Source organism: Desmodus rotundus, chromosome 8, assembly GCF_022682495.2.
Source record: "Desmodus rotundus isolate HL8 chromosome 8, HLdesRot8A.1, whole genome shotgun sequence".
Lineage (NCBI taxonomy): Eukaryota > Metazoa > Chordata > Mammalia > Chiroptera > Phyllostomidae > Desmodus > Desmodus rotundus.
Genome location: NC_071394.1, coordinates 130518803 through 130544219, shown reverse-complemented (window position 1 = coordinate 130544219; position 25417 = coordinate 130518803). Strand labels below are relative to the sequence as shown.

Genomic DNA, 25417 nt, shown 5'->3' with positions numbered 1-25417 from the left:
GCTAACCACTTAATAGCCACCTGGAGTCAGGGAAGAGATAGAACCGACTGTGTGACTGGGCCCCTTCCTCCCAGGCCTTCGTAGCGCAAGCAGAGAAAACCAGCAGGGAAGGCAGAGATGGCTGGCAGAGGGCCGGGTGAACAGACATCCAATGAGGCCCAGAGGGAGAGAGGAGGCCAGGGCAGCCTGGGGCAGAGCCCCTGTCTGCACTTCTTGGCCTCTGAGAGGGCTGCTGCCATTGCCCTGGGCTCCCAGCGACAGGCCACAGGGGGCCCTTGGACTGGAAATGAGAGCACGAGCAGCTTAGGCTGGTGCCTTGTACCCCTGCCAGAGGCGAAGTAGACAAATCAAACTCTCTGGCCTTTGTGGGACACACACCCCTGAAAACAAAAAAATATAAATAATGGTCTGCTCAGAGGTTCCAATGTCACTCACTGTATTGGCTTGAAAATGGGCAATATCTGGAAGCCATCCACCCATGAGAATTTTTACTTTCATACAATAAAGCAAAAGAAAAACAAAAACCAGTTTGAGAAGGGTGTTATTCAAAATCATCTTGAGAGAAGCGTGGGGAATCAAAAGCTGGAATACATCCTACTACCTGCTTGATTTCCTGATGGGAGATCAGTTCAATAACTTAATGAAAGAAAAATGTATGCTTTTAATAGTTTTATCTTTATTTTTTGATTTTTTTTACTACAAAAGAAATACATATGTATTGCAAAAAAAGAAATCAAAAACTTCAGCAAGATATAAAGGGAAAGCGGGAGTCTCATCCAAGCCCACTGCTCTCCTGAACTACAGCAGGGCACGCAGCTGCCCTCATTCACATTAACTGACGGTGGAAAACAGGAGGAGGGTTGGGAACAGTGTGGAAGGAAAATGGAATCTTGTGGCATGTGAACAGCGATGCTCTGGGCATTTGTTCGGTGCCTGTTACCTCCCTGTAGCTGGCAGCTTTAACACTCTATCTGTTCACAAGACGACTGGCTTAGCACATCCTGTAATATGCCCACTGACCAAAATTGCATATGTCTGGCAGCAAAACTAGACAAAAATAAGAAAAAAAAAGTCCTGAGGCCCAGAAGGGTATTGGTCACATGTAGGGAATATTTTGAAGACAAAAACGTTGTGTTCGAGAGCCCAGCTCCTGCGGTGCCAGTTCCGAGGGAACAACTCAGTGCTCCCTGTGGAGGCCAGCCTGCCCTTCACCAGCGCAACGCCCCAGGCCCAGGCCACCGCCCAGCTCTCACCTCCACCATCCTCACTTCAGTAAATAAGGATGCACTTGTCCCTTGTGCCCTGTCGTGGGCAGCACCTGATACCCAGAATGCCAGACTGCCCTGCTCCCTAGCAGGACTTCCTACCCTGAGGGTCCCATACAGGCTTGGGGGCTTTCTGCCATCAGCAGCCCAGGTGTTCTGTGACTTGTTTCTCCATCTGAGAACAACAAACTGGCTGAAGTCACTGCAAGCTGGTCAGAAGCCATCATCACTACTATCAAAACCCAGGTCATAGAGCACACTCTTCCCTGGCTCCTTGCATGGAGGGGTTGTGGAACTTTCGAGGTTGAGGTCGCTGAACCAGCTTATTTGGTGGTCCCCCTTGGAGCTGTTAGAAAGCTGGCTGTTGTCTTGGGAAGAGTGCCCACTGAGCTGCAGGGGCGCCTCTTGGGCTGGCCCAGCTGTCCTGGGCGTGAGTGCTCCTTCCAGAACAGGGTAGACTGTCTTTGTGGGGTTCCTGGGGTCACACAGATTCAGGGGCTGAGCAAGGGGTTCCGGCTGCTCTGGGGCAGAACTTTGTGAGCCAGAAAGTGGAGACTGGGGACCTTTGGAATTGAAAGCACAGGTTTTGCCTCGGGTATGCTCTTGTTTCCTGGCTAGGGGCCTGCCTCTGCAGGCTTTCCTGAGCTGCTGCTCCTGCTGGCCTTTCCTCCCGTGTTCTACCATTCTGCCTTTCTGTTCTGTCACCAACATTTGCTCACAGGGGTCATGTGAAAACATGTCTTTGGTTTGACGTTTTTGGCGGGCGTTCTCAATGCTGGTTACAAACTTGTTTAAATCCAGGGAGATCAGCTTGGAGGCTCCTAGGGAAACCAGGTTCCTGACAGCAGGATCTCGGTTCTCCAAGCTTCTTTTAGTAGTAAGCTGATTCTTGCAGTTAGTCTGCACAGCCTTGTCCCTGACTCCCCTGTTTCTCTTGCCGCCTCCAGCAGCCAGCAGCACAGCTTCTTCTTGGAGAGCAGCCCTCTTTGCTCCCTCACTCCAGGCACCAAACTCCCCTCGAGGCTGCAGGGAGCCCACCCTAAGACTCCTCACAGCAGGGAGTGTCTGGGCCTGCCCCACAGCTGCTTCCTCAGAGGCGTATTTGTCCTGCCTGGTGAAATTGAGGCTCTGGGCCAGTGGTGAGGTCTGGGAAGTGCTGTCTGTTATATGCGTGGGTCCCCGAGGCACCAAGATCAAACTCTTCAGCTCTGCTAGGACACTGGGCACATTCAGCTGGCCTAGCTGCTCACATAGCTGCTGGAAGTCCTTACTCTGCTGGGCAACTACAACTTCAAGGTGCTTCAGGTTGGACTTCATTTCTAGAAACTCTGCTTGTCTCTAGGGAAAGGCAGTGAGAAAGAAGAGAGTTACAAACAGGTCAATGCAGAATTCACAATAAAATGTGCAAACCAACCAAAGGATTTGTCCCTTGTGTCCCAGGGCACAAGGATGGCTGCCTCTGGAGCACAGCCCTGAGGGCCCGCGTGGTGCTGGAGAACCTTGGCTGAAGCTGTACTCTACTCTGGCTAGTAACCAAGGGGCCTGTGTTGCAATGGCCTCTGATCTTGGCTGAAAATTTGCAACATCAAAGGTGTCTTTCTGGGCCTTAGTGACAAAAAGCCAAAAACACACTTGAGGAAAGGGGTTGCGGTCTACACTTACAGCGTCAAATCTCTTCTGCATTTCAAGGATACCCTGCTCCACGCTGCCTTTGTCCTGCACTGTTTCCAACACCAGATCACTCTGGGCCTGCGCAGTCTCTTGCACTAAATACAGAACAATGACAATTCACTTCATGAAGACTATGTCCAGGCCACAGCGGCAGAGAGGGAGCCGTGAACCTGGCATGGCCACCTGAGCCTGCCCAGCTAACACCCAGGACTCTATCTACCCAGATGGGCCCTGGTGAGAAGAGGAAGCCAGAGCAGGAGGCTTCCTGCATCATCCCCCCTCCCTCCCTCCCTGAGGGCATCCTAGCCAGGGCAAACTCAGTCTCAGCACCTGCTGGGGACCCTGAAACCTGTGCCCCGATGTCAGTACCCACCTCCTTCTTGGCCTACCTTCTCGGCCCTGTCATTAGAGTGATTTTCTTAGAAAGCAGATATGTGATCCTGTCCCTCTGAAATCTTCACTGACACTTTCATTGGCACCCCACTGGCCGTGGGATGAAGTCCCAATCTTTAAATTGGCTCATTTCTCCCCTCAGCCCCGCCAACCCCACCCCCAGCCTCCCTGCATCTCTGACCTATGCTTCCTAAGCAATCTCTCTCCCCACTGGCCTTGTACCTGCTCTTCCCTCAGCCTGGAACACTTCTGCTTCTATCCCTGTCGCTCTACCCCTCCCTTCAACCACCACCCCAGTTCAACTGTTCTGTCTTCCAATTCCTGTTCTTCCTTCTGCTCTCACCTGCTTGGAAAATATTGTTTCCTGTCTGGCTTGGCTGCTCCTTCTCTCTGCTGGTGGAACTGAGTGTGCGCTCTACTGCCACTTCCCCTCTGCTTGTCTATCCCCCACTTACACGTGGGCTCTGATAGGCTTGGGGAACTGAGCGCTTGCCACTCAGGACTGACACTGGGTCCCCTGTTTTGCATATGGAAATTTTACACATGCATTTATTTAATAACACATTGTTGCAATTAACTTATTGCCATTTTCTTCATAAACTGCCAGTCATGTGAAGATGCTCTTACATTTATTCAGAAAAAATTTTAAAAACAGATTCTCAGAATGATGATGAAAAGAAGCCCTAAAACCAGAATCTAAGGAATGATCAGCCCAATCTGGAACCACAAGACTGAGCTCCAAATGACAATAAACAAGTAAACAACATGCACACGAACAAATACACATTAAAGGCTTTGACAGGGATTACAATAACAGGAAGATGTGGGGGGCACCTAGGTGAGATAAGTAAGGTTATCAGAGATGAAGACATTTAGATGAAACCAGAGGGGTAAAAAGGAGCTGGCCCTGCAAAGATTAGGGAAGGTTAGTCAAGTAGAGGGAACAGCAAGTGCCAAAGCTCTGAGGCAGAAGGAAGGGCCTGCTGTGTGGGAGCAGACACGCCAGCGTGGTCCTGCACAAAGTCATGTTTTGTGTACTTTTCCACAGTAAAAACAAGACGATTTTAGAGCAAATTTTCTCCTGTTGCTCAATACAAGTTAAATTCCATGGGTCAATCAGTTAGAAAAAAGGATGTTTACTTATATCTCAAGTACTGGATTCCTGTCCCTAAACTCAATTAATCAAATATTTTTCCAGACATCCATGTAGATATTTGTAGTAAAAAGCAAATATAATTATCCTATCCTAGACAAGTTCCTAAATAGCAGTGTTTCTTAGCAACCGTGAACATTACTAACCACAAAAGCAGAGAATGAGGAAAGCAAGCAAGTGTTCAATCCTAGATCCAGTGCCAGAAAACATCTGTCTGTGGCCCCACATAGTCTTTCCTTGTTCCCTGGGAAACACACTTTCTTTACAGGAGTCTTCATATTAAGCTCATTACTTCCAACGTCTATCCTTTTTTATTTCTTTTAAAACGTTTATTTCTGAAAATAACTCAAAACCATAACAGAATAATATAATGAAAAAGGATCAACTCTCTCCCATGCAGACCTTGGTTCTACTTCCTGGATTGAACATTATGAGCAGTTTCCAGGATTTTGCATTAATACGCGTGTATATCCACATATCCTTTGTGTGTGTGTGTGTGTGTGTGTGTTCTCTAGGAGGGGACTCATTTCATTTCTGCTTTGGCTATAAACATCAGATATTTTTAGCTTTTTTTTTTGGTAAAAATGTCATTTTAAATCCATTTCCATATTCTGGACAATGTCTATGCCTCCTTGTGAAGATGATTTGTAAAAATTTGTTTCTGTTGTAGTGAGTTGATAAAGGCTCCATTGAGATGAGCTTGATTCTGATGTTCTTCCACGGACAGCCAGGGACTTTCCTCTGACTGTGTGGTTTTGTCACCCTGCTGTGCTGAGGGCCTGAGCAAAGGCCTGGGAACCCCGTGCATAGAAGGATATTCCTCGGTCCCCTCCTTTTTCTCGGGATACCCTTCCCAATCTTCAGTGACTAGTCACCCTCCTCCTCAAGATGTGTCCTGGAGCAAATTGTGTGCACACGAGCTGTTTCATTTAACAATGAACAGATATTTCGTCTCCAACATGGTTTATATAGATGGGCCTCAAGCTTCTTAAGAATTCTATGTGCCTTGCTTAGAACAGCTGTTCTCATTCTAAAATTATAAAACTGTTGCCTATGTTTTTTTATGGTTCTTTTTATGATTATATTAATATATCAATTCATATGGAATTAGTTTTGATGTAATAGTTATCTATTTTCCAAAAAAGGTATTTTCTAATTTTTGATAGCGCCCCTCCTTTTCAATTTCCTAATCATATTTTTTCAACAGAACTGATATCTACTAGGTGAAAGTACTGCTCTCTACTAATTATCTCACTGAAACCCAAGATAAAATAGGCTGTGGATGGCCTTGGGAATTCATTTCATGACCCTGGTCCATGGTGCCTTTAGTGAAAGAACAGGAGGACTTAGACTGAATGGCTTTGAGTGATCCTTCTGGTTGAACAGGCAGGTGATGACTGGGGGAAGCTCTCATGACCTTGTGCTTGGACAGCCCCAATCACGTAATAACAGAGACAGCATTTTCACACGGTACACTCCCCTCTTCCTATCAGCACAGTGAGTGCATCCTGAAAGCTGGCGGAATGCACCAACTGGGAAGTTCGGAGCCTTAGGCTAGCTGGACTAGGCCTGGCTTTAGGACCGAGGATCTGCCTCTCTCAGTGACTAACTTCCTGCTCCAGATCACTACCTACACCAAGAAAGGGAATGACTGAGGACAGGCTACTTGTGCCTATTTTCAAGAATGATCTGGCTTTCTAATTAGTGTGATGCCACCGTGTTTGTTACTGCTTGTCCCATCATGTGGCTGCCTCTCCTGAATCCTACCCTCCGGCAATTAAGGAGCCATCAGGGGTGAAGGAGCAGGCCCTAATTCCTACTATAAGCCAGACTCAGTCCCAGTCCTCTCTCTGCCTTGATCTGGCTTTGGGGCCTTGGGCACTTCCATTTGCTTTTCTGGACCTTAAATATCACAGCTTTGCTGCACTCCTCCTTTTTGTACTTCCCGCGCTTTTAAATGTAAAAGCAAAAGGGGTGCTGGTCTTGGGCACTTCCAAATGAGTTTTGCTATCATGTTATATAATGGAAGCCTTCCTGATTTGCTTCTGCTCCCTATCTCACTTCTTCTTGTGAGGATAACAATTCTAGGCTTCCAGAACCGGTTTCCAAACAGACGCACAGTTGCCCTGTGTGTGGGATACCCAGGTTGGAAGCCAGCAGACAGTACAGTGCTTCTTTGCAGACATATGGGGATTAATTTCTAAGCCACACAAAGGCATTAAGTTTTGTAAATCATGAGCAATCCATCCCATGGCATTTGAATAAGTTGGCTTCAATTGGTTTAAAATAGAAAATAAACATGCAGACAAATGCAAATAAGTGCAGATGCAGCTACCATCTTGCTGATTAGCTGTTCATTCCAGAGAGGTGTCTCCCTAAGGAGAGCTGTGTAACAGCCATCTTGTATTTGTTAAGGGCCAGGACCATAGTTTCAGCTAAACGTAGATCACTAATTGGCAGAGCAGAGGACTGTACAAGCCACAAACTAACTGAAGCTGAGAAAGATGCTGTGATTCACTATAAAAAGCTCTCATTGAAACCAAAGCAGCAAGTAGAATAGTAGGTGACTGGAGTACTTCTAATTCCCAAGGGAGCAATTTCTTTATTGCTAAGTCCTAAGGGAGCAATGTCTTTATAGAGCACAGCCAGCAATACATTGGGAACACAAGGATGCTGATTTACTGCAGGCGCTGAGATGAGGAACCTGGCAGAGCTGCCACTGGCATCCCTGAGTGGAGGGTTAGTGCTTCACAAAACGCATGTAGGGACAGGGCACTCCCACACAGGGGGTCTCACTGCCCAGTTTAGTGTGCATCACCTCTCTTCAGGACTAACCTTCTGGCCCAGCCCCGCATCTGAAATGCAGTGTGTAACCTCTCTACTGGCAGAAACTTGGCTGGAGTCAGGAAGTTCACATCTACTGCTCACCAATGCCCTCTGCTGATGACCTCAAATGGAGACACTCACATGTCCTGGCCACAGTCTCCAAAGAATCCAAAATAGATTGGCTTCTTGAACTGAGATGTTCCTCAGACTTTTCCACAGATGTCTGCAACTGAGAAACCCAAAATTAAAAAAATTCACAGACTGTTGCCTTATTTTCCTAACTTGGAGCATTGTCATTTAATGATTTTTAAAAAGTTGTTAATATATTGCTGTTCTACATGAACGAAAGTCAATACAATATCATTATTAAACTCCTTGTAAATTGTTCTACGTCTTTGAAATGCAGCTATATTTACCTTGTGAATGCTTTCTCGGACATGGGAAATGAAGTTGTAGAGATTCTCACTAAAGTAGGAAAGAAAAAAGAAAAGAAATCCTTATGAAATATTGAATCAATATGTAACAGAATTGATTCCATGCACATGGCGGGCATCCACTTTGTGTAGCATCAAAGTAGCTGGAAAAAGGGAACATAGACTTTTCATGACCATTTCCAAGGCAAACTGCTTCTTTTTTAAATTCACTCTATAAGGCCCTGGCTGGTGTGGCTCAGTGGATTGAGTGCCAGCCTATGAGCCAAAGGGTCCTCCTTTCCCCTCTCTCTAAAGATAAATAAATAAAATCTTTTTTTAATATATATTTTTTAAGATTTTATTTATTTTTGTTTAGAGTGAGGGGAAGAGAGACAGAAAGAGAGGGAGAGAAACATCAATGTGTGGTTACCTCTCGTGTGGCCCCCACCAGGGACTTGGTCCGCAACCCAGGCATGTGCCCTGACTGGGGATCGTACCAGCGACCCTTTGGCTCACAGGCCAGTGCTGAATCCACTAAGCCACACCAACCAGGGCAATAAATAAAATCTTTTTAAAAATTCACTCTATATGTATCTTAAATGAGGTAAAATTTTAGCAATGTAAGTGGTTACTATAGTAGAACACATAGGCTTTTACAGTTATGTGCCACATAACCACATTTTAGTCAATGATGGACAACAAATACAACTTTGGTCCCATAAGTTCTGATGGAGCTGAACAATTCCTATCACCTAGTGACTCCTAATGCTGGGACACATATTAATCTAATTGGCTATTATTTTGACTGTAAGAATGAGGCAGTAGAGGGACAATTCTGGGAACAATATTAATTTCTAATGAAAAAGAAACTATCACAGTTATATCCCTCAAATAAATATCCCACTTTTGAAAAGATTCAGATATGGATTGTCATTTAAATATTTTATAGGTTTTGTTTCTTCAATCTACATAATACAGGTGCAAATATTAATTTTTAGACCCCAAGAGGACAATTCTTTACATGAAATCTTTTGCGTGCTCCACCAGACTGACTTTGAAAGGAGAACTTAATAGAACCATTTGGAAATTGACAAACTGTATGGTTTTTAAATGAAAGAGATTGGGACATTACCTGAAAACAATACAAGTATTAAAAAGTTAATTAATTAAGGATGTTAGGAACAGAGTGTTATTAAAATAGAAAAGCAGAGAATAAGGGTACCTAGAAATCTAAAATAGCAGAAATTAAACATGTAGAATAGTTAGAAATATGATAGAAATACAACTAGAGATAGAAATATGGTAGAAATAGCTAAGGAAATATGATAGAAAATAGAACAAAGGACAAAGAGATGGAAAATAGTTTCTAAAAATTAGAAGATCAATGCACATACACAAAATTGAAGATACAGAAAGAAAAAGAGTGAAAATAAAGAGGAGGTTTCAGAGATATAATAAAAATCCCCAGAACTGAGAGACAGAAGTTTATAGGTCAGAAGGAACTACCCAATGCCCAGGGATTACGACATGCCACATCAAAGCGCAGTCCTGTCAAATTTCAAAACTCTGGATAATGAGAAGAATCAAGGATTAGAAAGGCCTCAGACTTTTTTTTTAAGATTTCAATTTATTTATTTTTAAAGAGAGGGGAAGGGAAGGAGAAAAGAAAAACATCTATGTGTGAGAGAAACATTGATCGGTTGCCTCTACCAGGAACCTAGTCCACAACCCAGGCATGTGTGCAGACAGGGAATCAAACCAGCGACTTTTTGGTCCAGGGGATGTTGCCCAACGCACTGACCCACACCAGTCTGGGTGGCATCAGGCTTTTTAAAAGCAACATATAAAGCAGTAAGGCAATGGAGAGGTGCTTTAGAAATGTTGAGGGAAAATGATTTCCAATCTAGATTTCTAGATCCTGTCTAATTTGCCATCAAGTGTGAGAGAAAAATAAGGAATTTCAGATACATGAGTTCTCAAAAAATTGTTAGGTGCCATGTTCCTGTTGTCAGGAAGTTTCAGGAATATATGCTTCACCAAATCCAAGGAGTAAACCAAGAAAGAAGAGGACATAGTATCCAAGTAACAGAGGATCCAGCTCAGGGGGACAGCTGCACCACGAACTAAGAAAGTCCGAGTTCGGACTGGAATTTGGAAGGGTGCTTCTGAGAAGAAAAGAATGACGCTGAAAGAATTTCTGATATGCTTAAATATATAACAAGAAGCTTTTCCAGTTTGGCTGCAGAATTCAGGAATAGACTTATGATTCCTACATAGAAAACTAAGCAAAATAGAAAACAAGGCAATTTTAAACATTAGGAAAATGTAATCACAGTATATATAATGTTTCTGGGCTATCTATAGTGGTTACACAGTGATAAGGATATAAAGATTGAAAACTGATTTAACTAAAAATGTTCATATAACTAACTATATTGGAAAGGTGGACAATGAGAGTTTATGGTGTTTGGGGTAGGGAGGAGGCAAAGAAATAAATTCTTATTCTAGGGTAGAAAGTCATTCTTTTAAGCTGAAAAAACAATCAGGAAATGGCAATATAAGCCATCTAACATGCCATGAGATACATGGAAGTAAGTGCTAACATAGCTAAATGGGTTGCAAGTTGGTTGCAAAGAGAAAAAGGGAACCAGAAGTGAGGAAGGACAGACCTGCTGTTATGCACTATAATCCTAATGGTATTTTCTAAAAATTACGTACATGTAATAACTTGATTAAAAAATACATAAGACTAAAAAAGACGATCTCAAAGATGTCTAACAATGCTACATATTACCACCCAGGAAAGCCTCTACTATATCACACCACCAGTTAGGAGTGATTCTTTATTCTCATAAACTCATTCCCTTATTAGCATATTTAGGAACAATATTCCCAACTTAAACTATATTATACAAAATAAATACCCTTAGCATATTATTTTATATTAAAATGTTTTATATATATCTGATAGCTCCCCTCTTAACTGTTTATTATTCAGTTTCATCTTGTCTGAATTGAAATGTCAAATTCTGATTTACCCAAAACCCTTAAAAGATGCTTAATAGACAGAGTAAAAACATTAAAAGCTTGATAAATAAACATTTCATAAAAAGCTACCATTAATTTGGAAGCCATTTTTATTACTCTTTATCAAAATAAGATGCTTAAAAAAACAGGGATTTTTCATCCACCCAGATATTATGTACGAGATCACAGAAAGGTAACTATGACCTAATCTCTGCTCTAGAAAAAGTCAACTAGGAAATTCTGTTCATCGGTATTAAAAGAAAAACACACACACTATTTTTAAGAATAGAAGAAAATTCTGTACTACCCTGTACTGGTGAATTATTCTACTTCAGAAGTCCATTCATTCATTCAACAACTATTTATTGATCTCTCTTTTGTGACAGGTCCTTAATTATAACCTTTGGTGATATGGAGGGGAAAAAATTCAAGTTCTTACCCTCAGGGAGCTTGCGAGTATATTCTTGTTGGTATTTTTGAATGCTGTTTCAAAATCTACTCAAATTAATCTACTCAAATTAAGTTATTCTCTTTATTTAAAATTTGTATCAAAATCAAAGCTTATTGAATCTGATCTTCTGCTTATTGACATGCCAGTAATAACAACGTATTTGTGTAAATTACAGTGCATGCAGAGCTGACAGCAACACTGCACAGGGACACAGCTCTGCCAATTGCTTGTAGTCAGCTTCTGTTCTGTTTGAATGATCAGTAGTCAAGATGTTTTTAAAAACTCACTTTATTGAGGTATGATTGACACATGAAATCTGTGCATATTTAATGTATACAGGTTTGGAGATGTATACAGCCATGAAACCATCACCACAATCTGTGCCATAAGCATCTCCATCACCTCCAGACGTTTCCTCCTACTTGCAGGGAGTAGTGCAGTAGATCTTTAGGACTTACTCATCTTGTAGAAACTGAAACCTGTAATACACATTTTTATTTATCTAAGGTAAATGCCTAGGAATAGAATTGCAGAGACATATAGTAAACTATGTTTAATTTTCTAAGAAACTGTCAAACTTTTCCAGAGTGGCTATATCACTCCATCAGCAAGAGTTCTAGTTGCTCTATATCCTTACTCAGCACTTGAGATTACAGTTTTTGTTTGTTTTGTTTAATTTTAGCCATTCTAATAGATGTGCAGCAATATCTCATTGTGATTTTAATTTGTAGTTCCAAAATGGCTAATTATGTTAAGCAACTTTTCATATACTTACTTGCAATCCATATACTTAAAGAAATATGCTTTCTTAAAGTATCTGTTCAAATTGTTTCTCACTTTTTTATTGAGTTGCTTGTTTCTTAGTGTTGAGTTTTAAGAGTTCTTTTTTTTTTCTCCCGGATTTCTTTTCTTTTTTTTTTTAAATATATTTATTGATTATGCTATTACAGTTGTCCCATTCCCCCCCAACTCCACTCCATCCTGCCCACCCCCTCCCTCCCACATTCCCCCCCCCTATAGTTCATGTCTATGGGTCATGTATATAAGTTCTTTGGCTTCTACATTTCCTACACTATTCTTACCCTCCCCCTGTCTATTTTCTACCTACCATTTATGCTACTTATTCTCTGTACCTTTCCCCCTTCTCCCCCACCCACTCCCCTATTGACAACCCTCCATGTGATCTCCATTTCTGTGGTTCTGTTTCTGTTCTAGTTGTTTGCCTAGTTTTCTTTTGTTTTGGTTTTAGGTGTGGTCGTTAATAACTGTGAGTTTGCTGTCATTTTTACTGTTCATATTTTTTATCTTCTTTTTCTTAGGTAACTCCCTTTAACATTTCATATAATAAGGGCTTGGTGATGATGAACTTCTTTAACTTGACCTTATCTGAGAAGCACTTTATCTTCCCTTCCATTCTAAATGATAGCTTTGCTGGATACAGTAATCTTGGATGTAGGTCCTTGCGTTTAATCTTGGGTAATGTAATTATGATGTGCCTTGGTGTGTTCCTCCTTGGGTCTAGCTTCTTTGGGACTCTCTGAGCTTCCTGGACTTCCTGGAAGTCTGTTTCCTTTGCCAGATTAGGGAAGTTCTCCTTCATTATTTGTTCAAATAAGTTTTCAATTTTTTGTTCTTCCTCTTCTCCTGGCACCCCTATAATTCGGATGTTGGAACATTTCGAGATGTCCTGGAGGTTCCTAAGCCTCTCCTCATTTTTCCGAATTCTTGTTTCTTCATTCTTTTCTGGTTGGATGTTCCTTTCTTCCTTCTGTTCCACACCATTGATTTGAGTCCCAGTTTCCTTCGCATCACTATTGGTTCCCTGTACATTTTCCTTTGTTTCTCTTAGCATAGGCTTCATTTTTTCATCTACTTTTCGAACAGATTCAACCAATTCTGTGAGCATATTGATAACCAGTGCTTTGAACTGTGCATCTGATAGGTTGGCTATCTCTTCCTCGCTTAGTTGTATTTTTTCTGGAGCTTTGAAGTGTTCTGTCATTTGGGCCATTTTTTTTCTTTTTTTGTCTTGGCGCGTCTGTTACTTTAAGGGGCAGAGTCTTAGGTGTTCACCGGGGTGGGGTAACGCTGGTTGCTGTGCTGTGACACTGTACGTGGGGGAGGGGCCCAGAGGGAGCAATGGCGCCCGCTTCACTCTCCTCCGGATTTCAATCTTCCACTCCGATACCCACAATCAAACTGGGCCCCTCTGGTGCTGGTTCCTGAGTAAGTGGGCCTGTGCACACTCTAGGCCCCTGTGGGTCTCTCCAACGACCTCTCCCGTGAGGCTGGGAGTCTCTCCTGCTGCCGCCCCAACCCCCATGGGCGTTTTCAATCAAAGGTTTGAGGCTTTATTTCCCCGAGCTGTAGCCCTGGGTTGCGCAGTCTGCTTTGTTCCCCGCCATTCGTCCGGTTTATCTATGTTCGAATGTGGGGCTGCGGTGTGCTACCCGCACTCTGCCTGCCCCGCTCTCTGCCACTCCGAGTCCGGCCCTCTCGGTTTATCTGCACGAATGTGTGGCTGCAGGGTCTGCCAGTGGTCAGACTGCCTGCCCCGTTTGTCCCACACTCCGCCAGTCTCGGTCCTGCCACAGCCACGAGAGTCCTCTCCACCCTGGTGCCCGTCTCCGCCCCTCCTACTGGTCTAGATGAATGTTTATTTTTTATTTCCTTGGTGTCGGACCCCCTTGCCGTTCGATTCTCTGTCAGTTCTGGTTGTGCGAGGAGGTGCAGTGTGTCTACCTACGCCGCCATCTTGGTTCTCCCAAGAGTTCTTTATATATTTTAGATACAAGTCCTTTCTTGACAATGTTGTTTACAAGATTTTTTCCCCCAATCTGTAGCTTATCTTTTCATTCTCAATATCTGTCAGAGCAAACATTTTAAATTTTATTTAAAAATAAACAAAAATCCCAGGAAAGTCAAAGTTAGAACTTTCATACTTTGGATTTGGGTTTGCTTCCCAATTCACCTGCTACCACCATGCTCTCCGTTCAAGGTTTTTTGTTACATTCAGTAGGAAAAACAGAGAGTACACTTACTCCATCTTACCCCAAACCAGAATGCCTTCCAATATCATATTTAAAAATTCTTTTTCCATTTAAATGATCTTACTTCTATTGTGTACAAACAATAACTCTGGCACAGTTGTTTAATTTATCCATCATATGTGTGTTCCCCTAACCAGACAGAGAACTTCAAAGAACAGTCACCATTATTCTTTCCCTTGGGATCCCCAGTCTGTAGTACTGAGCCTAGCACAGTGCTTATAAAGTGAATGAATGATCAAACTTCACCATGGTGACCAGCAATCATTGAAAGCACATGGTGATTTTTCTAATCTATTTGTGGTCCTTAGCTTATTTATTAATTATGAGACTAATCCGTTTTCTCAAATATTATAGATAAAAACCAATAATCTGGGTAATGGCCATCCATTGTTTGGTGTGCCCAGCATACTCCTCTAATGGGAAACTGCTTCTTTTTGCATCCAAAAAGTGGTTCTGGTGAGGGCTTTCAATCATGCCCCTTTGCTCACCCCCATTACCTAATAAGCAAGCCAATCAGAAGCCCTCACTGGGATTTTTCAAATTGGAACTAAGAGAAGAGACTCTCTTCCTCTGTGTTAGTAGGAAGCCCGTCTCTAGTAAGAGAGTAAAGTACATATAAATGGAGAGAGAAGCACAGAAAAAAGACGGACTCTGATTCCAATTTCATTCTCTGTCCTTCCCAAATTAGTTAAGAGAGATAGTATATCCCCCTTTTTGTTGAAGCCAGTTTGAGGTGGGTTTCTATTTGCTACCAAAAGAGTTAAACACAACCTGAATGATTAAGGCTTCTTTTGAGATTTCTTCACCTCTTTCTATAAAATGTAATCTCAAAACACAATATGTGAATCCATTACTTATTGCTTTGTAACATCTCATGTTTGAACTCTCTGCCATGGTTTATCACTTTCCCGATTTCAGATTTACAATGGTATGCTTTCTCTCTCTTATTTTAAAATTTCTCACTCCTCAGCACATTTCTCCCTTTCAAGTACTAACCAGGCCCGACCCTGCTTAGCTTCCAAGATCAGATGAGATCAGGCTTGTGTTCAGGGTGGTTTGGCTGTAGATGACCTCAGCATATTTCTGACAAAGCATTTATTGGCAGAAAGCAAGGAAGCTAACATCTTGGGTTTTATTTTTGCCAGAATTTATTAAAATTATAATTTTTCTGACTATCATATAAATTGGTATCTCAAGCTTGAATTATTTTTCCTTCCTGCAAAAAACTTCATTGTTTCCATTTGGTCCAATGCATGGGAGAGGGCTCCAGGGTTTAAAAGGATGCCTAGTGGTTTCAGGCAAAAGCCAAACAGCAGGGAAATGCAGAGGAGCCCCTCAGAGGTCTGTCTCTGGCCTCCAAAGCTCCTAGTTGTGCTTGAGGGTGAGCCTTTCAAGAGATACTCGCCCAGCCCAGCCCAACCTGGGGCCAGGCAGCCTGCTGAGGTCAGATGGTTTGCTCATCTTCTTGATGAGTTTCACCTCCTCATCCAGGAAGTGGTTCTCCAGGAAATCACAGAGCTGAGGGTCTGTGTGGGCAGAACTGAGGACATGCAGATCCAAAAAGGCCTGGTTCAGGTTCTCCATGGCCATGGAGGCTTCCATGGCATCCTGAGTTGTACCCGACTCATCGTGGGACAGTTCCTGCATATCCTGGAAGAGAACGTGGCCACTGCACCAGTTTTGCATCTTCAAGAGATGCTGGGCTTCCCAGTGCTTGTCGGCCAACTCGGGGAACTGGTCCACGCCCTCCAGAGCCACATCGTCACAGGGGAAATAGAAGTCCAGTGAGAGGTAGGTGTAGGAGGCCCTCAGATGCATGTCGACCGGGTGGTTGACGGCAGCCTCCACCTTGGTGTAATAATTCTGATGAATTTAGGAGATCATGGTTTTTCAGGAATAAGGAAGTAAGGTCAAAAAACAGTGTTGGCTGATCTTGGGGGCTGAGGATGGCCGAGGTGGTTCCACAGGTGGTGAGTGGAAAAGAGGTTGGAGGGTGGATGGCGACTGCAAGAAGGGGCATCCCTGGGTCTGTTCCATGCCAACACTGTTGAACCAAGAGACAGATCCGGGGGACTACCGAGGGCTCTGTCTTGAATTCTTTTTAAAGGAGAGAAATTCTTCACAGTTCTCATCATTTGTTCTCGCTATATAAACACTATACATTTTTGCCATTTTAAAAATAATTGTTAACACTCATTCATTTCACTACAAGAAAGAGAAGGAAATGAAACAGAGAAAGGAAGAAAAGGGAAGGAAGGTAGGAAGGAAAGAAATATCAAGTGGGACTCAATGTTTTAAGAAAACCTTTTTCAGTTGAGAAATATTGATCAAACAAAATATAATCCAAAGGCCCAGAGGACAAAAAAATTAAGACTGATCTATCTGAAGCACTAAGAGGCTGAGGGCAGCCTGCCTACCCGCAGTACCCTACTGTAGCCTTGAGGGGCCTCTGAGAAACTCTGGAGTGCAACAAGCCTGGATTCCCAGGGGAAAGAAGTCTGTCAAAGACTGGGAAATGCTTTTTTATCAACAGGACCAAATTCTTTAAATAGAGCATTTTGCTTTTCTAACTAAAGGAGAGTAGTCATACAGTAGCAGAAACCTAATCTAGGAATTCTGGGCTCTTTCAACATCAAAGCACTAGTGGTGATGCTAAGCAATACATCTTCACTGTCACAAAATATTGCAGCTCTAATTTATCTCACATATTGGTTTTAAAAATCAATATATCACTAACACATCAAAATGTGTATAAAATTTAAGGAATATCTGAAAAAAACAGCAGCATTTCAAAGTGAGAAATCAGTCTGGACTCTGATTTAGTTCACGTTCTACGTTCTTGATCCTGAAACAAATAATGTTATCTAATTTCCTAATTCTGATGACCTGAAAAGAAAACAAAGGGCAGAATTTTGGGTAGAATAAACATAATACTATTTGAATATTGCATTTCTCTAAGAAGTCCTTTAGCTCCCTTTTTAGAGGCACCAAAACTGTGGCAGCCATATTCAAATCTGCCCCAAGTTACATTGACAAGAAAGCAAATAAAGATTTAATTACTAGATGAGCTATAAAGGCAAGAGTGCTATCATGCTGAAATTGAATTATTTCACTATTGGCATTCGATTTTATGTTTCCTTCACAAAAGAGGAGCTGTCTTGTCTACTTGAAACATTTGCATACCTGTCACATTTGTCTTTTGCTCTTTTCTTTTTCTCCTCAAACTGTTCCAAGAGGCCTTTTGATTTTCCAACAGACAAAGGAAGAGGAAATAAGCCTCCATCTTTTGTATCTTCTCCAAACAGCTGGGGTTTTGTTTGGTACTTTGTGAAAATACTAGGTTCACTCTGTAAAATTTTAAAACAAATCATTATAGCATTTTACATATAAAAATGCCTATAACATTCACTATTTCTATACAATGCAGTGTCACATTTAAGTGCAAACCATAATACTAAATACAGCATAGCATGTAGTATTTCCTTTTTATTTCATATATGCAAGATAATTATATTAAAATAAAACAGCTATTTTTATTAATATAATTTCTGCCTTACCAGCCTAGAGATATATAAAATGTCAGCCAAAATGGCCTAAAGTCAATTGCATAAGTTTAAAGGCAACAGCAGAGAATTTTTTTTTCCATCAACTATTTTATTTATGAGGTCTGTCTGGAAAAATTCCAGCCATTGTTAATATAACGAGAATGGTTTGCATGACATCCATGTAGCCTGGCAGCCAAGGAGAGTGGACTGGAATGTGTATGTGTGAACAAGGACAACTTTACTAGTCAGTGGGGACACCTGTTGAGTGAGCATGTATATTGTGTGGCCATCATATTCAAAACGATTGAGCTAGTAGAGCAACAAATCTGCATCAAATTTTGCGTTAAGATTGAACATTCCTCCACAGAAACTATTTGGATGGTTCAGAAGGTCACAGCTATGGGCAACTGGTGACTGGTAGCTTCATCACAAAACCGCACCCGCTTATGCATCATGTCTTGTGCAGAGTTTTTTTGGTGAAACATCAAATCACCCAGGTGACTCAGCCCTGCTACAGCGCAGATTTGGTGTCCTGAGACTTTTGGCTTTTTCCAAAACTAAAATCACGTTTGAAAGGGAAAGATTTCAGACCATCAATGAGATTCAGGAAAATACGACAGGGCAGCTGATAGTGGTTGCAAGAACTGCGTGCAAAACTTACTCTGAAATATTCAGGGAGTACATTTACTCCTTCATATCCCTGGGTACCAACTTTTGTACTAAAATACTTATCTCAGAACATACCCTAATTTAAAGCGCTGACCTAATCTAATTAAGTTTCTATTTGGTGCAGTTAAGTCTGTGTATAAAGCCAAATTTAGTTCTAGACCAAAATAAATATATAAAAATATTTCTGACTCACAAAAGAAGACATGCTGGTCTCAAAGAAAATGAAGGACTCAAGAGACCTGGTTCCTCGTTCTGGCCCTTATTCATTAACTTGGGCCTCAGAATCCTCATCTCCTTCTTCAAGGAGATAATGTAGCATTGAGTAGACTAAAATCGCAACTATTCTACATTGCTTTGGTAATATAGAAGAAACTGTAAATATAAATATTTTCTTCATTTTCAAATTACCAAGTCAAACGAATCACCAATAAGCACAGATCCATTTAGGAGAGTAATCCTTAGAAATGTACATTTCTAAAAAATATAATTCAACAGAATGTCTTTTTTATAGCTTATCTCCATGACAGTGAAATGTATGCAGAAAAATGCTGGCAATCAGACTCACGTCCAGAGAATTCTTTTGTAACTGTTTTGGATCTCTCAAATGGACACCAAAGTCCAACGGTGCTGACAGGGTCTCTGAACTTTCTGGACAGAACTGGGACCCAAAGAGGAACTGAGAATCACTGAGACTGGAGTAATCAGCCTGATTATTGGTCCAGTTAGATGATTTAGTAGTCCTGAAGTTAAGCAAAAAAAAAAAAAAAAAATTACAGCAAGTGGAAAACATCCTGAACAAATAGAATCATAATTCACAACTATTCATTTCAGAATATTCTGGGCAGAGTGCTAGCTTGTTCTGACCTCCTAGTCCCCTGAACACTGCCAGTACTGCTTATAAAGAAACAAGAAAATTTTGAATGCCAGACATTTTGACTACAACAACCTGGGAACAATCAGATGGGAATTCAAACAATAACACCACTATTCCATATATAATAGCACTGTAGGCTGTAACACCATTTTGGAGATCAAAGTTCATAAAATCTTTTAAAAAGTTGAATCTTTTCATGACTAAGGGAATAGATAAAAAATTAAATATGGTATATGCACACAATTGATGCAGTAGTCAGAAGCAATAAGCTAGATTTACATATAACCACATAAGTAAGTTTAAAAAGTGTAATTTTGAGTGCAGAAAAAAGTAAAAACTGAATGAACAGCAATACATATCATTTATGTAAACTTTTAAACCCATATCATATACACCATGAGGGTGGGGCCCTCACGATGGGATTAGAGTCCTTACAAGAAGAGACACCAGAGAGTTTACCGCCTCCCCACCGCTCCGCCCAACATGTGAGGACACAGCAAGAAGGTGGTTGTCTGCAAGCCAGGAAGAGACCTCTCACCAGAAACCAAGTATGCTGGCATAAAGGTCTAGGACTTCCAATGTCCAGAACTGTAAGAAAATAAATTTCTGTTGTTTGAGCCATCCAGTTTATGGATGTTTTGGCAGCTCAAGAAATTAATATAGGCCTCCTCCAGATTGAAGAATATGATCAACTCAGATTTGTGCACAGGAGAATCTATTAACAATTGTTTTTGAAGCAAGGTATTGTTCTCTTTCCCACTTTTAGTGTCTTGTCTTTGCTTGCTTTAAATACTTGCAGCTGTGGACTTCCAACTTACTTTTCATAGATATCTATGCCAGTCTTTGAACCTCACATATAAAGGAGATAGTGACACTGATAATAATACAATCATATTGAACACAGTGTACTAAGCCTACTATAGAGACAACATATTAAGTAGGACAAGTAAAACAGTCTTCAAGTTTTTACTTGAAAGGCACCTCAATTTGTGTTATTTAATGCTGTTGTGTAACCCAAGAAAACATGCTTTTAGTTAAAACACATACACACAAAATGTTCCTTTTCCAAATGTTAAATTTAAAGTAATTAAATAGCATATAAATATATATTCTAAGCTAAAGGAACCATTGCAAGGCAGAAAGAAACACTAATAGTTCACCACAGCAAAGAGTAATTATTTTGACTTGCAGAACCATTTTCTAAGGTGATGAGCTACACACATATAACATAAAATAGTTTGCATAATCATTACATTAAAAACACAGCTCTGTGAGCCTACAGAAATCATGTAGGATTTACATCTTAAAGTTATGATCTGGATTAAACAAAGATTTTCCATAGTCTGTGTCAACTGTAAGCACATTTTTTTCTTTTTGAGAATAAAAAAACCCAATGCTGTAGATTTTTGCTGAATTAATAACTGTATTTATGAAGGTGTTAGGAAGAAAATAAACTATCCAATGATAAAAGCATACCAAAAGCAATTAGAAATCCCTCAAATATATACTACCTTCTGGGACACAGCCACCAAGTTAGCAATGGCAGGCCCACTGCATGGCTGGTGGACACCAATGTAAGTACCTCAGTGGAGTAGTCATAGAGGGGGCAATATCTCAATGAGCCTTTTTCCAACAGCTAGAGAGGCTCTTAACTCCACAGTACCTACAAATTATACCACTCAAATGAACACATGTCTGAACATCGTTTTGATTTTTTGAAAAAGACAAGTATGGGAGGGTGCAGCAGTGACAGGCTAGAGGAAGAAACCATATGGGGTAACTCTGTTACTATAAACCAATAGGAAGGGGAGCTTCTTTCTATGAAATCAATATAACTAATAAATCTTCTTAAGTATCAGAGTATATAACTAGAAAACTTACCCAGAGCCTGAGGGAATACTGAGCATATCTTTGATATTCCAGACATTAAAATTCATTTATGATTATATCTATTTAAAGAAAGAGAAACACTAATTTAAAAGGTTAATATAATTTTCCCTCCAAGATTGCTTTACTGGTGACTATTTTATATGTAGATGAGGACATTTTAGTAGTTATATTTTCACCCAGTTAGTGAAAATTCCCATTACCTGTGTGCCAGCAACAGCTATTTTCTGTTGTTAAATTGCATAAAAAATATTCTCCTCCTTAATACCACCAGGGAGAGCCCAGTCACCTGAGAAATGGTAAATCTGCCTTCCATCCTCTATTCTCCTGTCCTTTTCTCTTGCCACCCTAGTAATAATCTGCTTTTAGGAAAAGACCAATAAACCCCATTTTTCAGTGACCCTATTCTTTCAAAGCTTTAAAGGCAAGAAAAAAAAGAGGGGTGGGAGGCTATAGACTAAAAGATGTGAGGATGATGATGTATTATAGAATTGTACCCCTGAAACCTATATAATTTTATTAACCCTGGTCACCCCAATAAATTAAAAATAAAGAGGAAAAAAAGATTTATGAGGCACATCAACAAAATACAATGTGTCTGGATCCTGAATTTTAAGAAAACAATCAGGGAAATTTAAACATTGACTCACCACATAATGGTATTTTTTAAAAATGCTAAGTGTGTTAATGATATTGTAGTTATAATAAAAATAGAGTCTTATCTTTTATACATACATAAGTTTTAAATGGATAAAATAATTTGTGCTTCGCTTTAAAACAACACAAGATGAGCTGGGGTAGCTGAGCAGGGGTACAGATTGGCCCTAGGTTGAAGCTAGGTGACAGGGACATTGGAATTCATTTATCCTTGATGTCTACTTTTACATGTTTGAAATTTCCCACGATAACAATTTAATAAATAGATGAGTACCTTGTATTATCTGACAGCTCCCTAAGTTCTTACCTACAGCCCGGACCCCTCTCCTGAACCTCACACTCCTATAGTTGATTGCTGCCCTGACCCTGCTGCTTGGAAGACTAACACACACCTCAAACTTAACAGGATCGAAACCAAGAAAATCATCTTTCCCCCCAAACATTCTCCACCTGTAGCCTTCCTGTTCCAGTTAATGGCAACTCCATCTTTCCAGCTGCTAAGGCCAAAACCTGAGAGTCCTCCTTGACTTCCTTTTCTCATATCCAATCTGCCAGTAAATACTATGGTGGTTCCTTTAAAACTTATCCAGAATCTGACCACTTCTCATTCCTTCCACTGCAGGGTTGCCAGATAAAATAGAGGATGCCCAATTAAATTGAATTTCCCACATATTCTTTGGGACACACGTGTACAAAAAAAAAAAGTTTACCTGAAATTCAAATCTAACTGGGTGTCCTATATTTTTATTTGCAAAATCTGACAACCCTTCTTCTCCCCTCAGATACTGTATCAGCATAATAAGCCACCCTCCCTCCTTTAGCTGTTCTTTCATTTATTTATTCAAAATTATCGTACCTCAAAAATTACTATATCTCTCCCTTGCATTTTCTGCACAGTACGTCATTATTCGAATACACTATATATTTTATTAATTTATCTCATTTTGTCTGTCTCAGCAAGCATGCCCAAGCCTACTAGAATGTAAAGTTAAATTCTTTGAGAATAGGAATTTTTGTCTGTTGAGTTCACTCCTATATCCCCAGAATCCAGAAATTGTGCCTGGCACATAATATGTGCTCAGAAAGTATTTACTGTTAAATGAGGGGGGGAAATACTTGAGATCTCAATTTAGACAGTGGAACAAAACTTTCCAGGTAGCCACGAGTTAAAAAATACATGATTTGTTTTCAATTATTACATTTCAAGTCCCTGAAGACTTAGTACACATTTTAACAAGGGTGAATTGAATTTAATATAGGATTCCTGACTCGTGTTTACTTTTGACAGCCCGAGGGTTTTTTGTTTGTTTGTTTTCTTCTCCTCCCACGCACACTAGCAGAAGTCCTTCTAGAGGCTAGAGTTAGGACACAGGCCATTTCATGCACGACACCGCAAGGCCACTATTTAAGCCCATCATTACTTTATCCAGACGGCAGGCCCTGGTGTCTTCCGCGTCTGTTTACACTGACGGGAAAAGAGTCGTACACCCACAGTACGTGGCTTGGGGTTTCGAAAAGTGCTCCCTCAGTTCCACGGTTCTGCCCCTGACCAGCCCACAGCGCTTCACGTGCTCGGCCCCGGGTCTATCTGTCCCCTGAGTTTTACCTGACTTCACGCTACCTGTAAAGGTTTTAAGTGCGTGGACGGCAGAAACCCCCGTCTGCAAAGCTCTCCTTCAGGGCGCGAGCAGTGAAGAGGCGTCGTCTGGGCTAGGACACTGGCCATGCTGCGCGCAATGAAAACTGAGCGCTCGTTCCTAGTCTCCGGGCCGGGCTCCTCTCCCCCTCGCCTGCTCCCCCAGTACTATTAAAGGGCGCGTGGAAGTCAAGGTGCTAGTGCCCTCCAAGCGCGCCTCCGCGCCCTCACTGCGGCGCAGCAGGTTTCCCCTCAGATTTGAGGGCGCCTCGGGCCTCGCTCCACCTCATGCTGCCTCCTCTGTCATCTCCGGTCTCTCCAGGCGGGAAGACCCCCGGGCCCCCAGACTAAATCATTCCGCCGGCCTTTGCAGAGGCCTGCAACACATTTTCCGGAAAGGTAACCCACGACAAAACCCAGACGGTTTCCCCGGCTCCCCGTGCACCCTGACTTGCTGGCTGGCCGTCTTCCCTGCCTCTCCCAAGCCGGCCTCGGGATTCAGGACCCCGTGGGGAGGGAGGCGTGGCCCCTGGAAACTGAGCACGCCGGTCAAGTCTCCTTGGAGAAAGTCGACCCTCACAGGGAAAAAAAGGGTGGCTAGGCTCTGCAAGGCGGGGCCCCGGGAAGCAACTCAAGGTCCCTCGGAATCCCGAACCTATTTGCAAAGACGCGTCGGCTAGGACACCGCCCCCTACCCCTCCCAGCACGGCGCCCAAACCCCTCCTGCCTCCACCTCTGAGAGCCGCACACAGGTCTGGACCTGAGGTAGCCCTGATCTGGCTTCGAAATCGAAAATCGGTCACTGGTCCAGGACAGCCGAATGAGCATGCGCGGCCCCGCCCCCAGGACCTGCTCTAACCTATGGAGATTACACCCCGCCCCCTGGGCCCGCCCCTACTGTGGCACGTGACTAACAGTTTTAACGGTTCTAACGGTTTTAACCAAGAGAATATTGGCCAGGTGTGCTGGCCAGCTTCACGCACTCGCTCACACACACCCAGCACACATACACCTCCTGAGATGTCCCCTCACACCCTGCTGCCCATGCACGCCCCGCCGCCATCCCCCACCGGTGCAGACCGGCTTGGGGGACATCAGACGCTCACCTTGCTGAATGTGGGGTGGACTGGGTGTCGGGGCCTGGGCATGGCTGGGGCCTGGGCGGTAGCCTCCAAAGCCATGAAACAAGTTGGATCAGCAACGAAGGCGCGTGGGTAGGGACGTCGTGCTGAGGACACTCATCGGCTAGAGGCCTAGATGAGGCAAAAGCAGCAGAGGGGCCAGAGGCGGTGTGTCCTCACGGGGCGGCCCCCGGGGAGTGAGGAGCTGTGCCAGCCTCCTGGGCCGGCAAAGAGGAGGAGGCCCCGGCCACATCCTGCCTCATCCCGCGCTGCTGGTGGAACCAGGGGCAGGGGAGTGATTCTGACAGGAACCGCTTTGGTTCCTGCACTGCGTTCATAAACAACTTAGAGCCTTGGTCGGCGCGACTGTGTCATTGCAGAAATGGTATACTCTGCACATCTTGCTACAGCTTGACGTTTTGACTCACCATTTTAAAGACTGATCTCTGTGGACTCAAGTATCTGTAGCCCATTCATAGTAACCCCGGCATTTTGCTGTCACTGTCGACCGTTTTCCCCACGGCCCTGTGGGTGGACATCCGGGCTGCTCACAGTTTCCCGCCCCCCCCCCCCCCCATAGCGCCGCTGCAGGGAACGTTCCGGACCTGAGAGTGTGAGGGGCCTCCAGAGCGGCGATATTGGGCCTGGGGGACGTTCTGGCTAGCAGGGCTTGTACTAGTGACATGAGCAGGGTCTGAGTGTTTCCTGCGGTTGAAGTTTTCATTGGCACTTTTTAAAAAGATTTTGTTTATTTATTTTTAGAGAGAGGGGCAGGGAGG

General features: G+C 42.5%; 1 protein-coding gene across 1 annotated transcript; it reads right to left on the bottom strand.

Moving 5' to 3' along the window:
• Nucleotides 1–775: 775 nt before the first annotated feature.
• IHO1 (interactor of HORMAD1 1) lies at nucleotides 776–22786 on the bottom strand. Its single transcript, XM_045199940.2, has 7 exons — nucleotides 22782–22786; nucleotides 19029–19203; nucleotides 17433–17596; nucleotides 7725–7773; nucleotides 7450–7537; nucleotides 2928–3031; nucleotides 776–2603 (listed from the first exon to the last, which is right to left on the bottom strand). Exons 1-7 carry the CDS (start codon nucleotides 22784–22786, stop codon nucleotides 1479–1481), a joined length of 1710 nt encoding a protein of 569 aa, XP_045055875.2. The 3' UTR covers nucleotides 776–1478.
• Nucleotides 22787–25417: the final 2631 nt, after the last annotated feature.

Excerpts from the sequence above, each read along its gene's own strand:
- IHO1 (XM_045199940.2), bottom strand. Across the intron at positions 7,538-7,724 it reads TCCGAGAAAGCATTCACAAG|TTGCAGACATCTGTGGAAAA; the intron begins GTAAATATAGCT and ends TGGGTTTCTCAG. Across the intron at positions 3,032-7,449 it reads GGAGACTGTGGCCAGGACAT|TGCAAGAGACTGCGCAGGCC; the intron begins GTGAGTGTCTCC and ends TTCTGTATTTAG.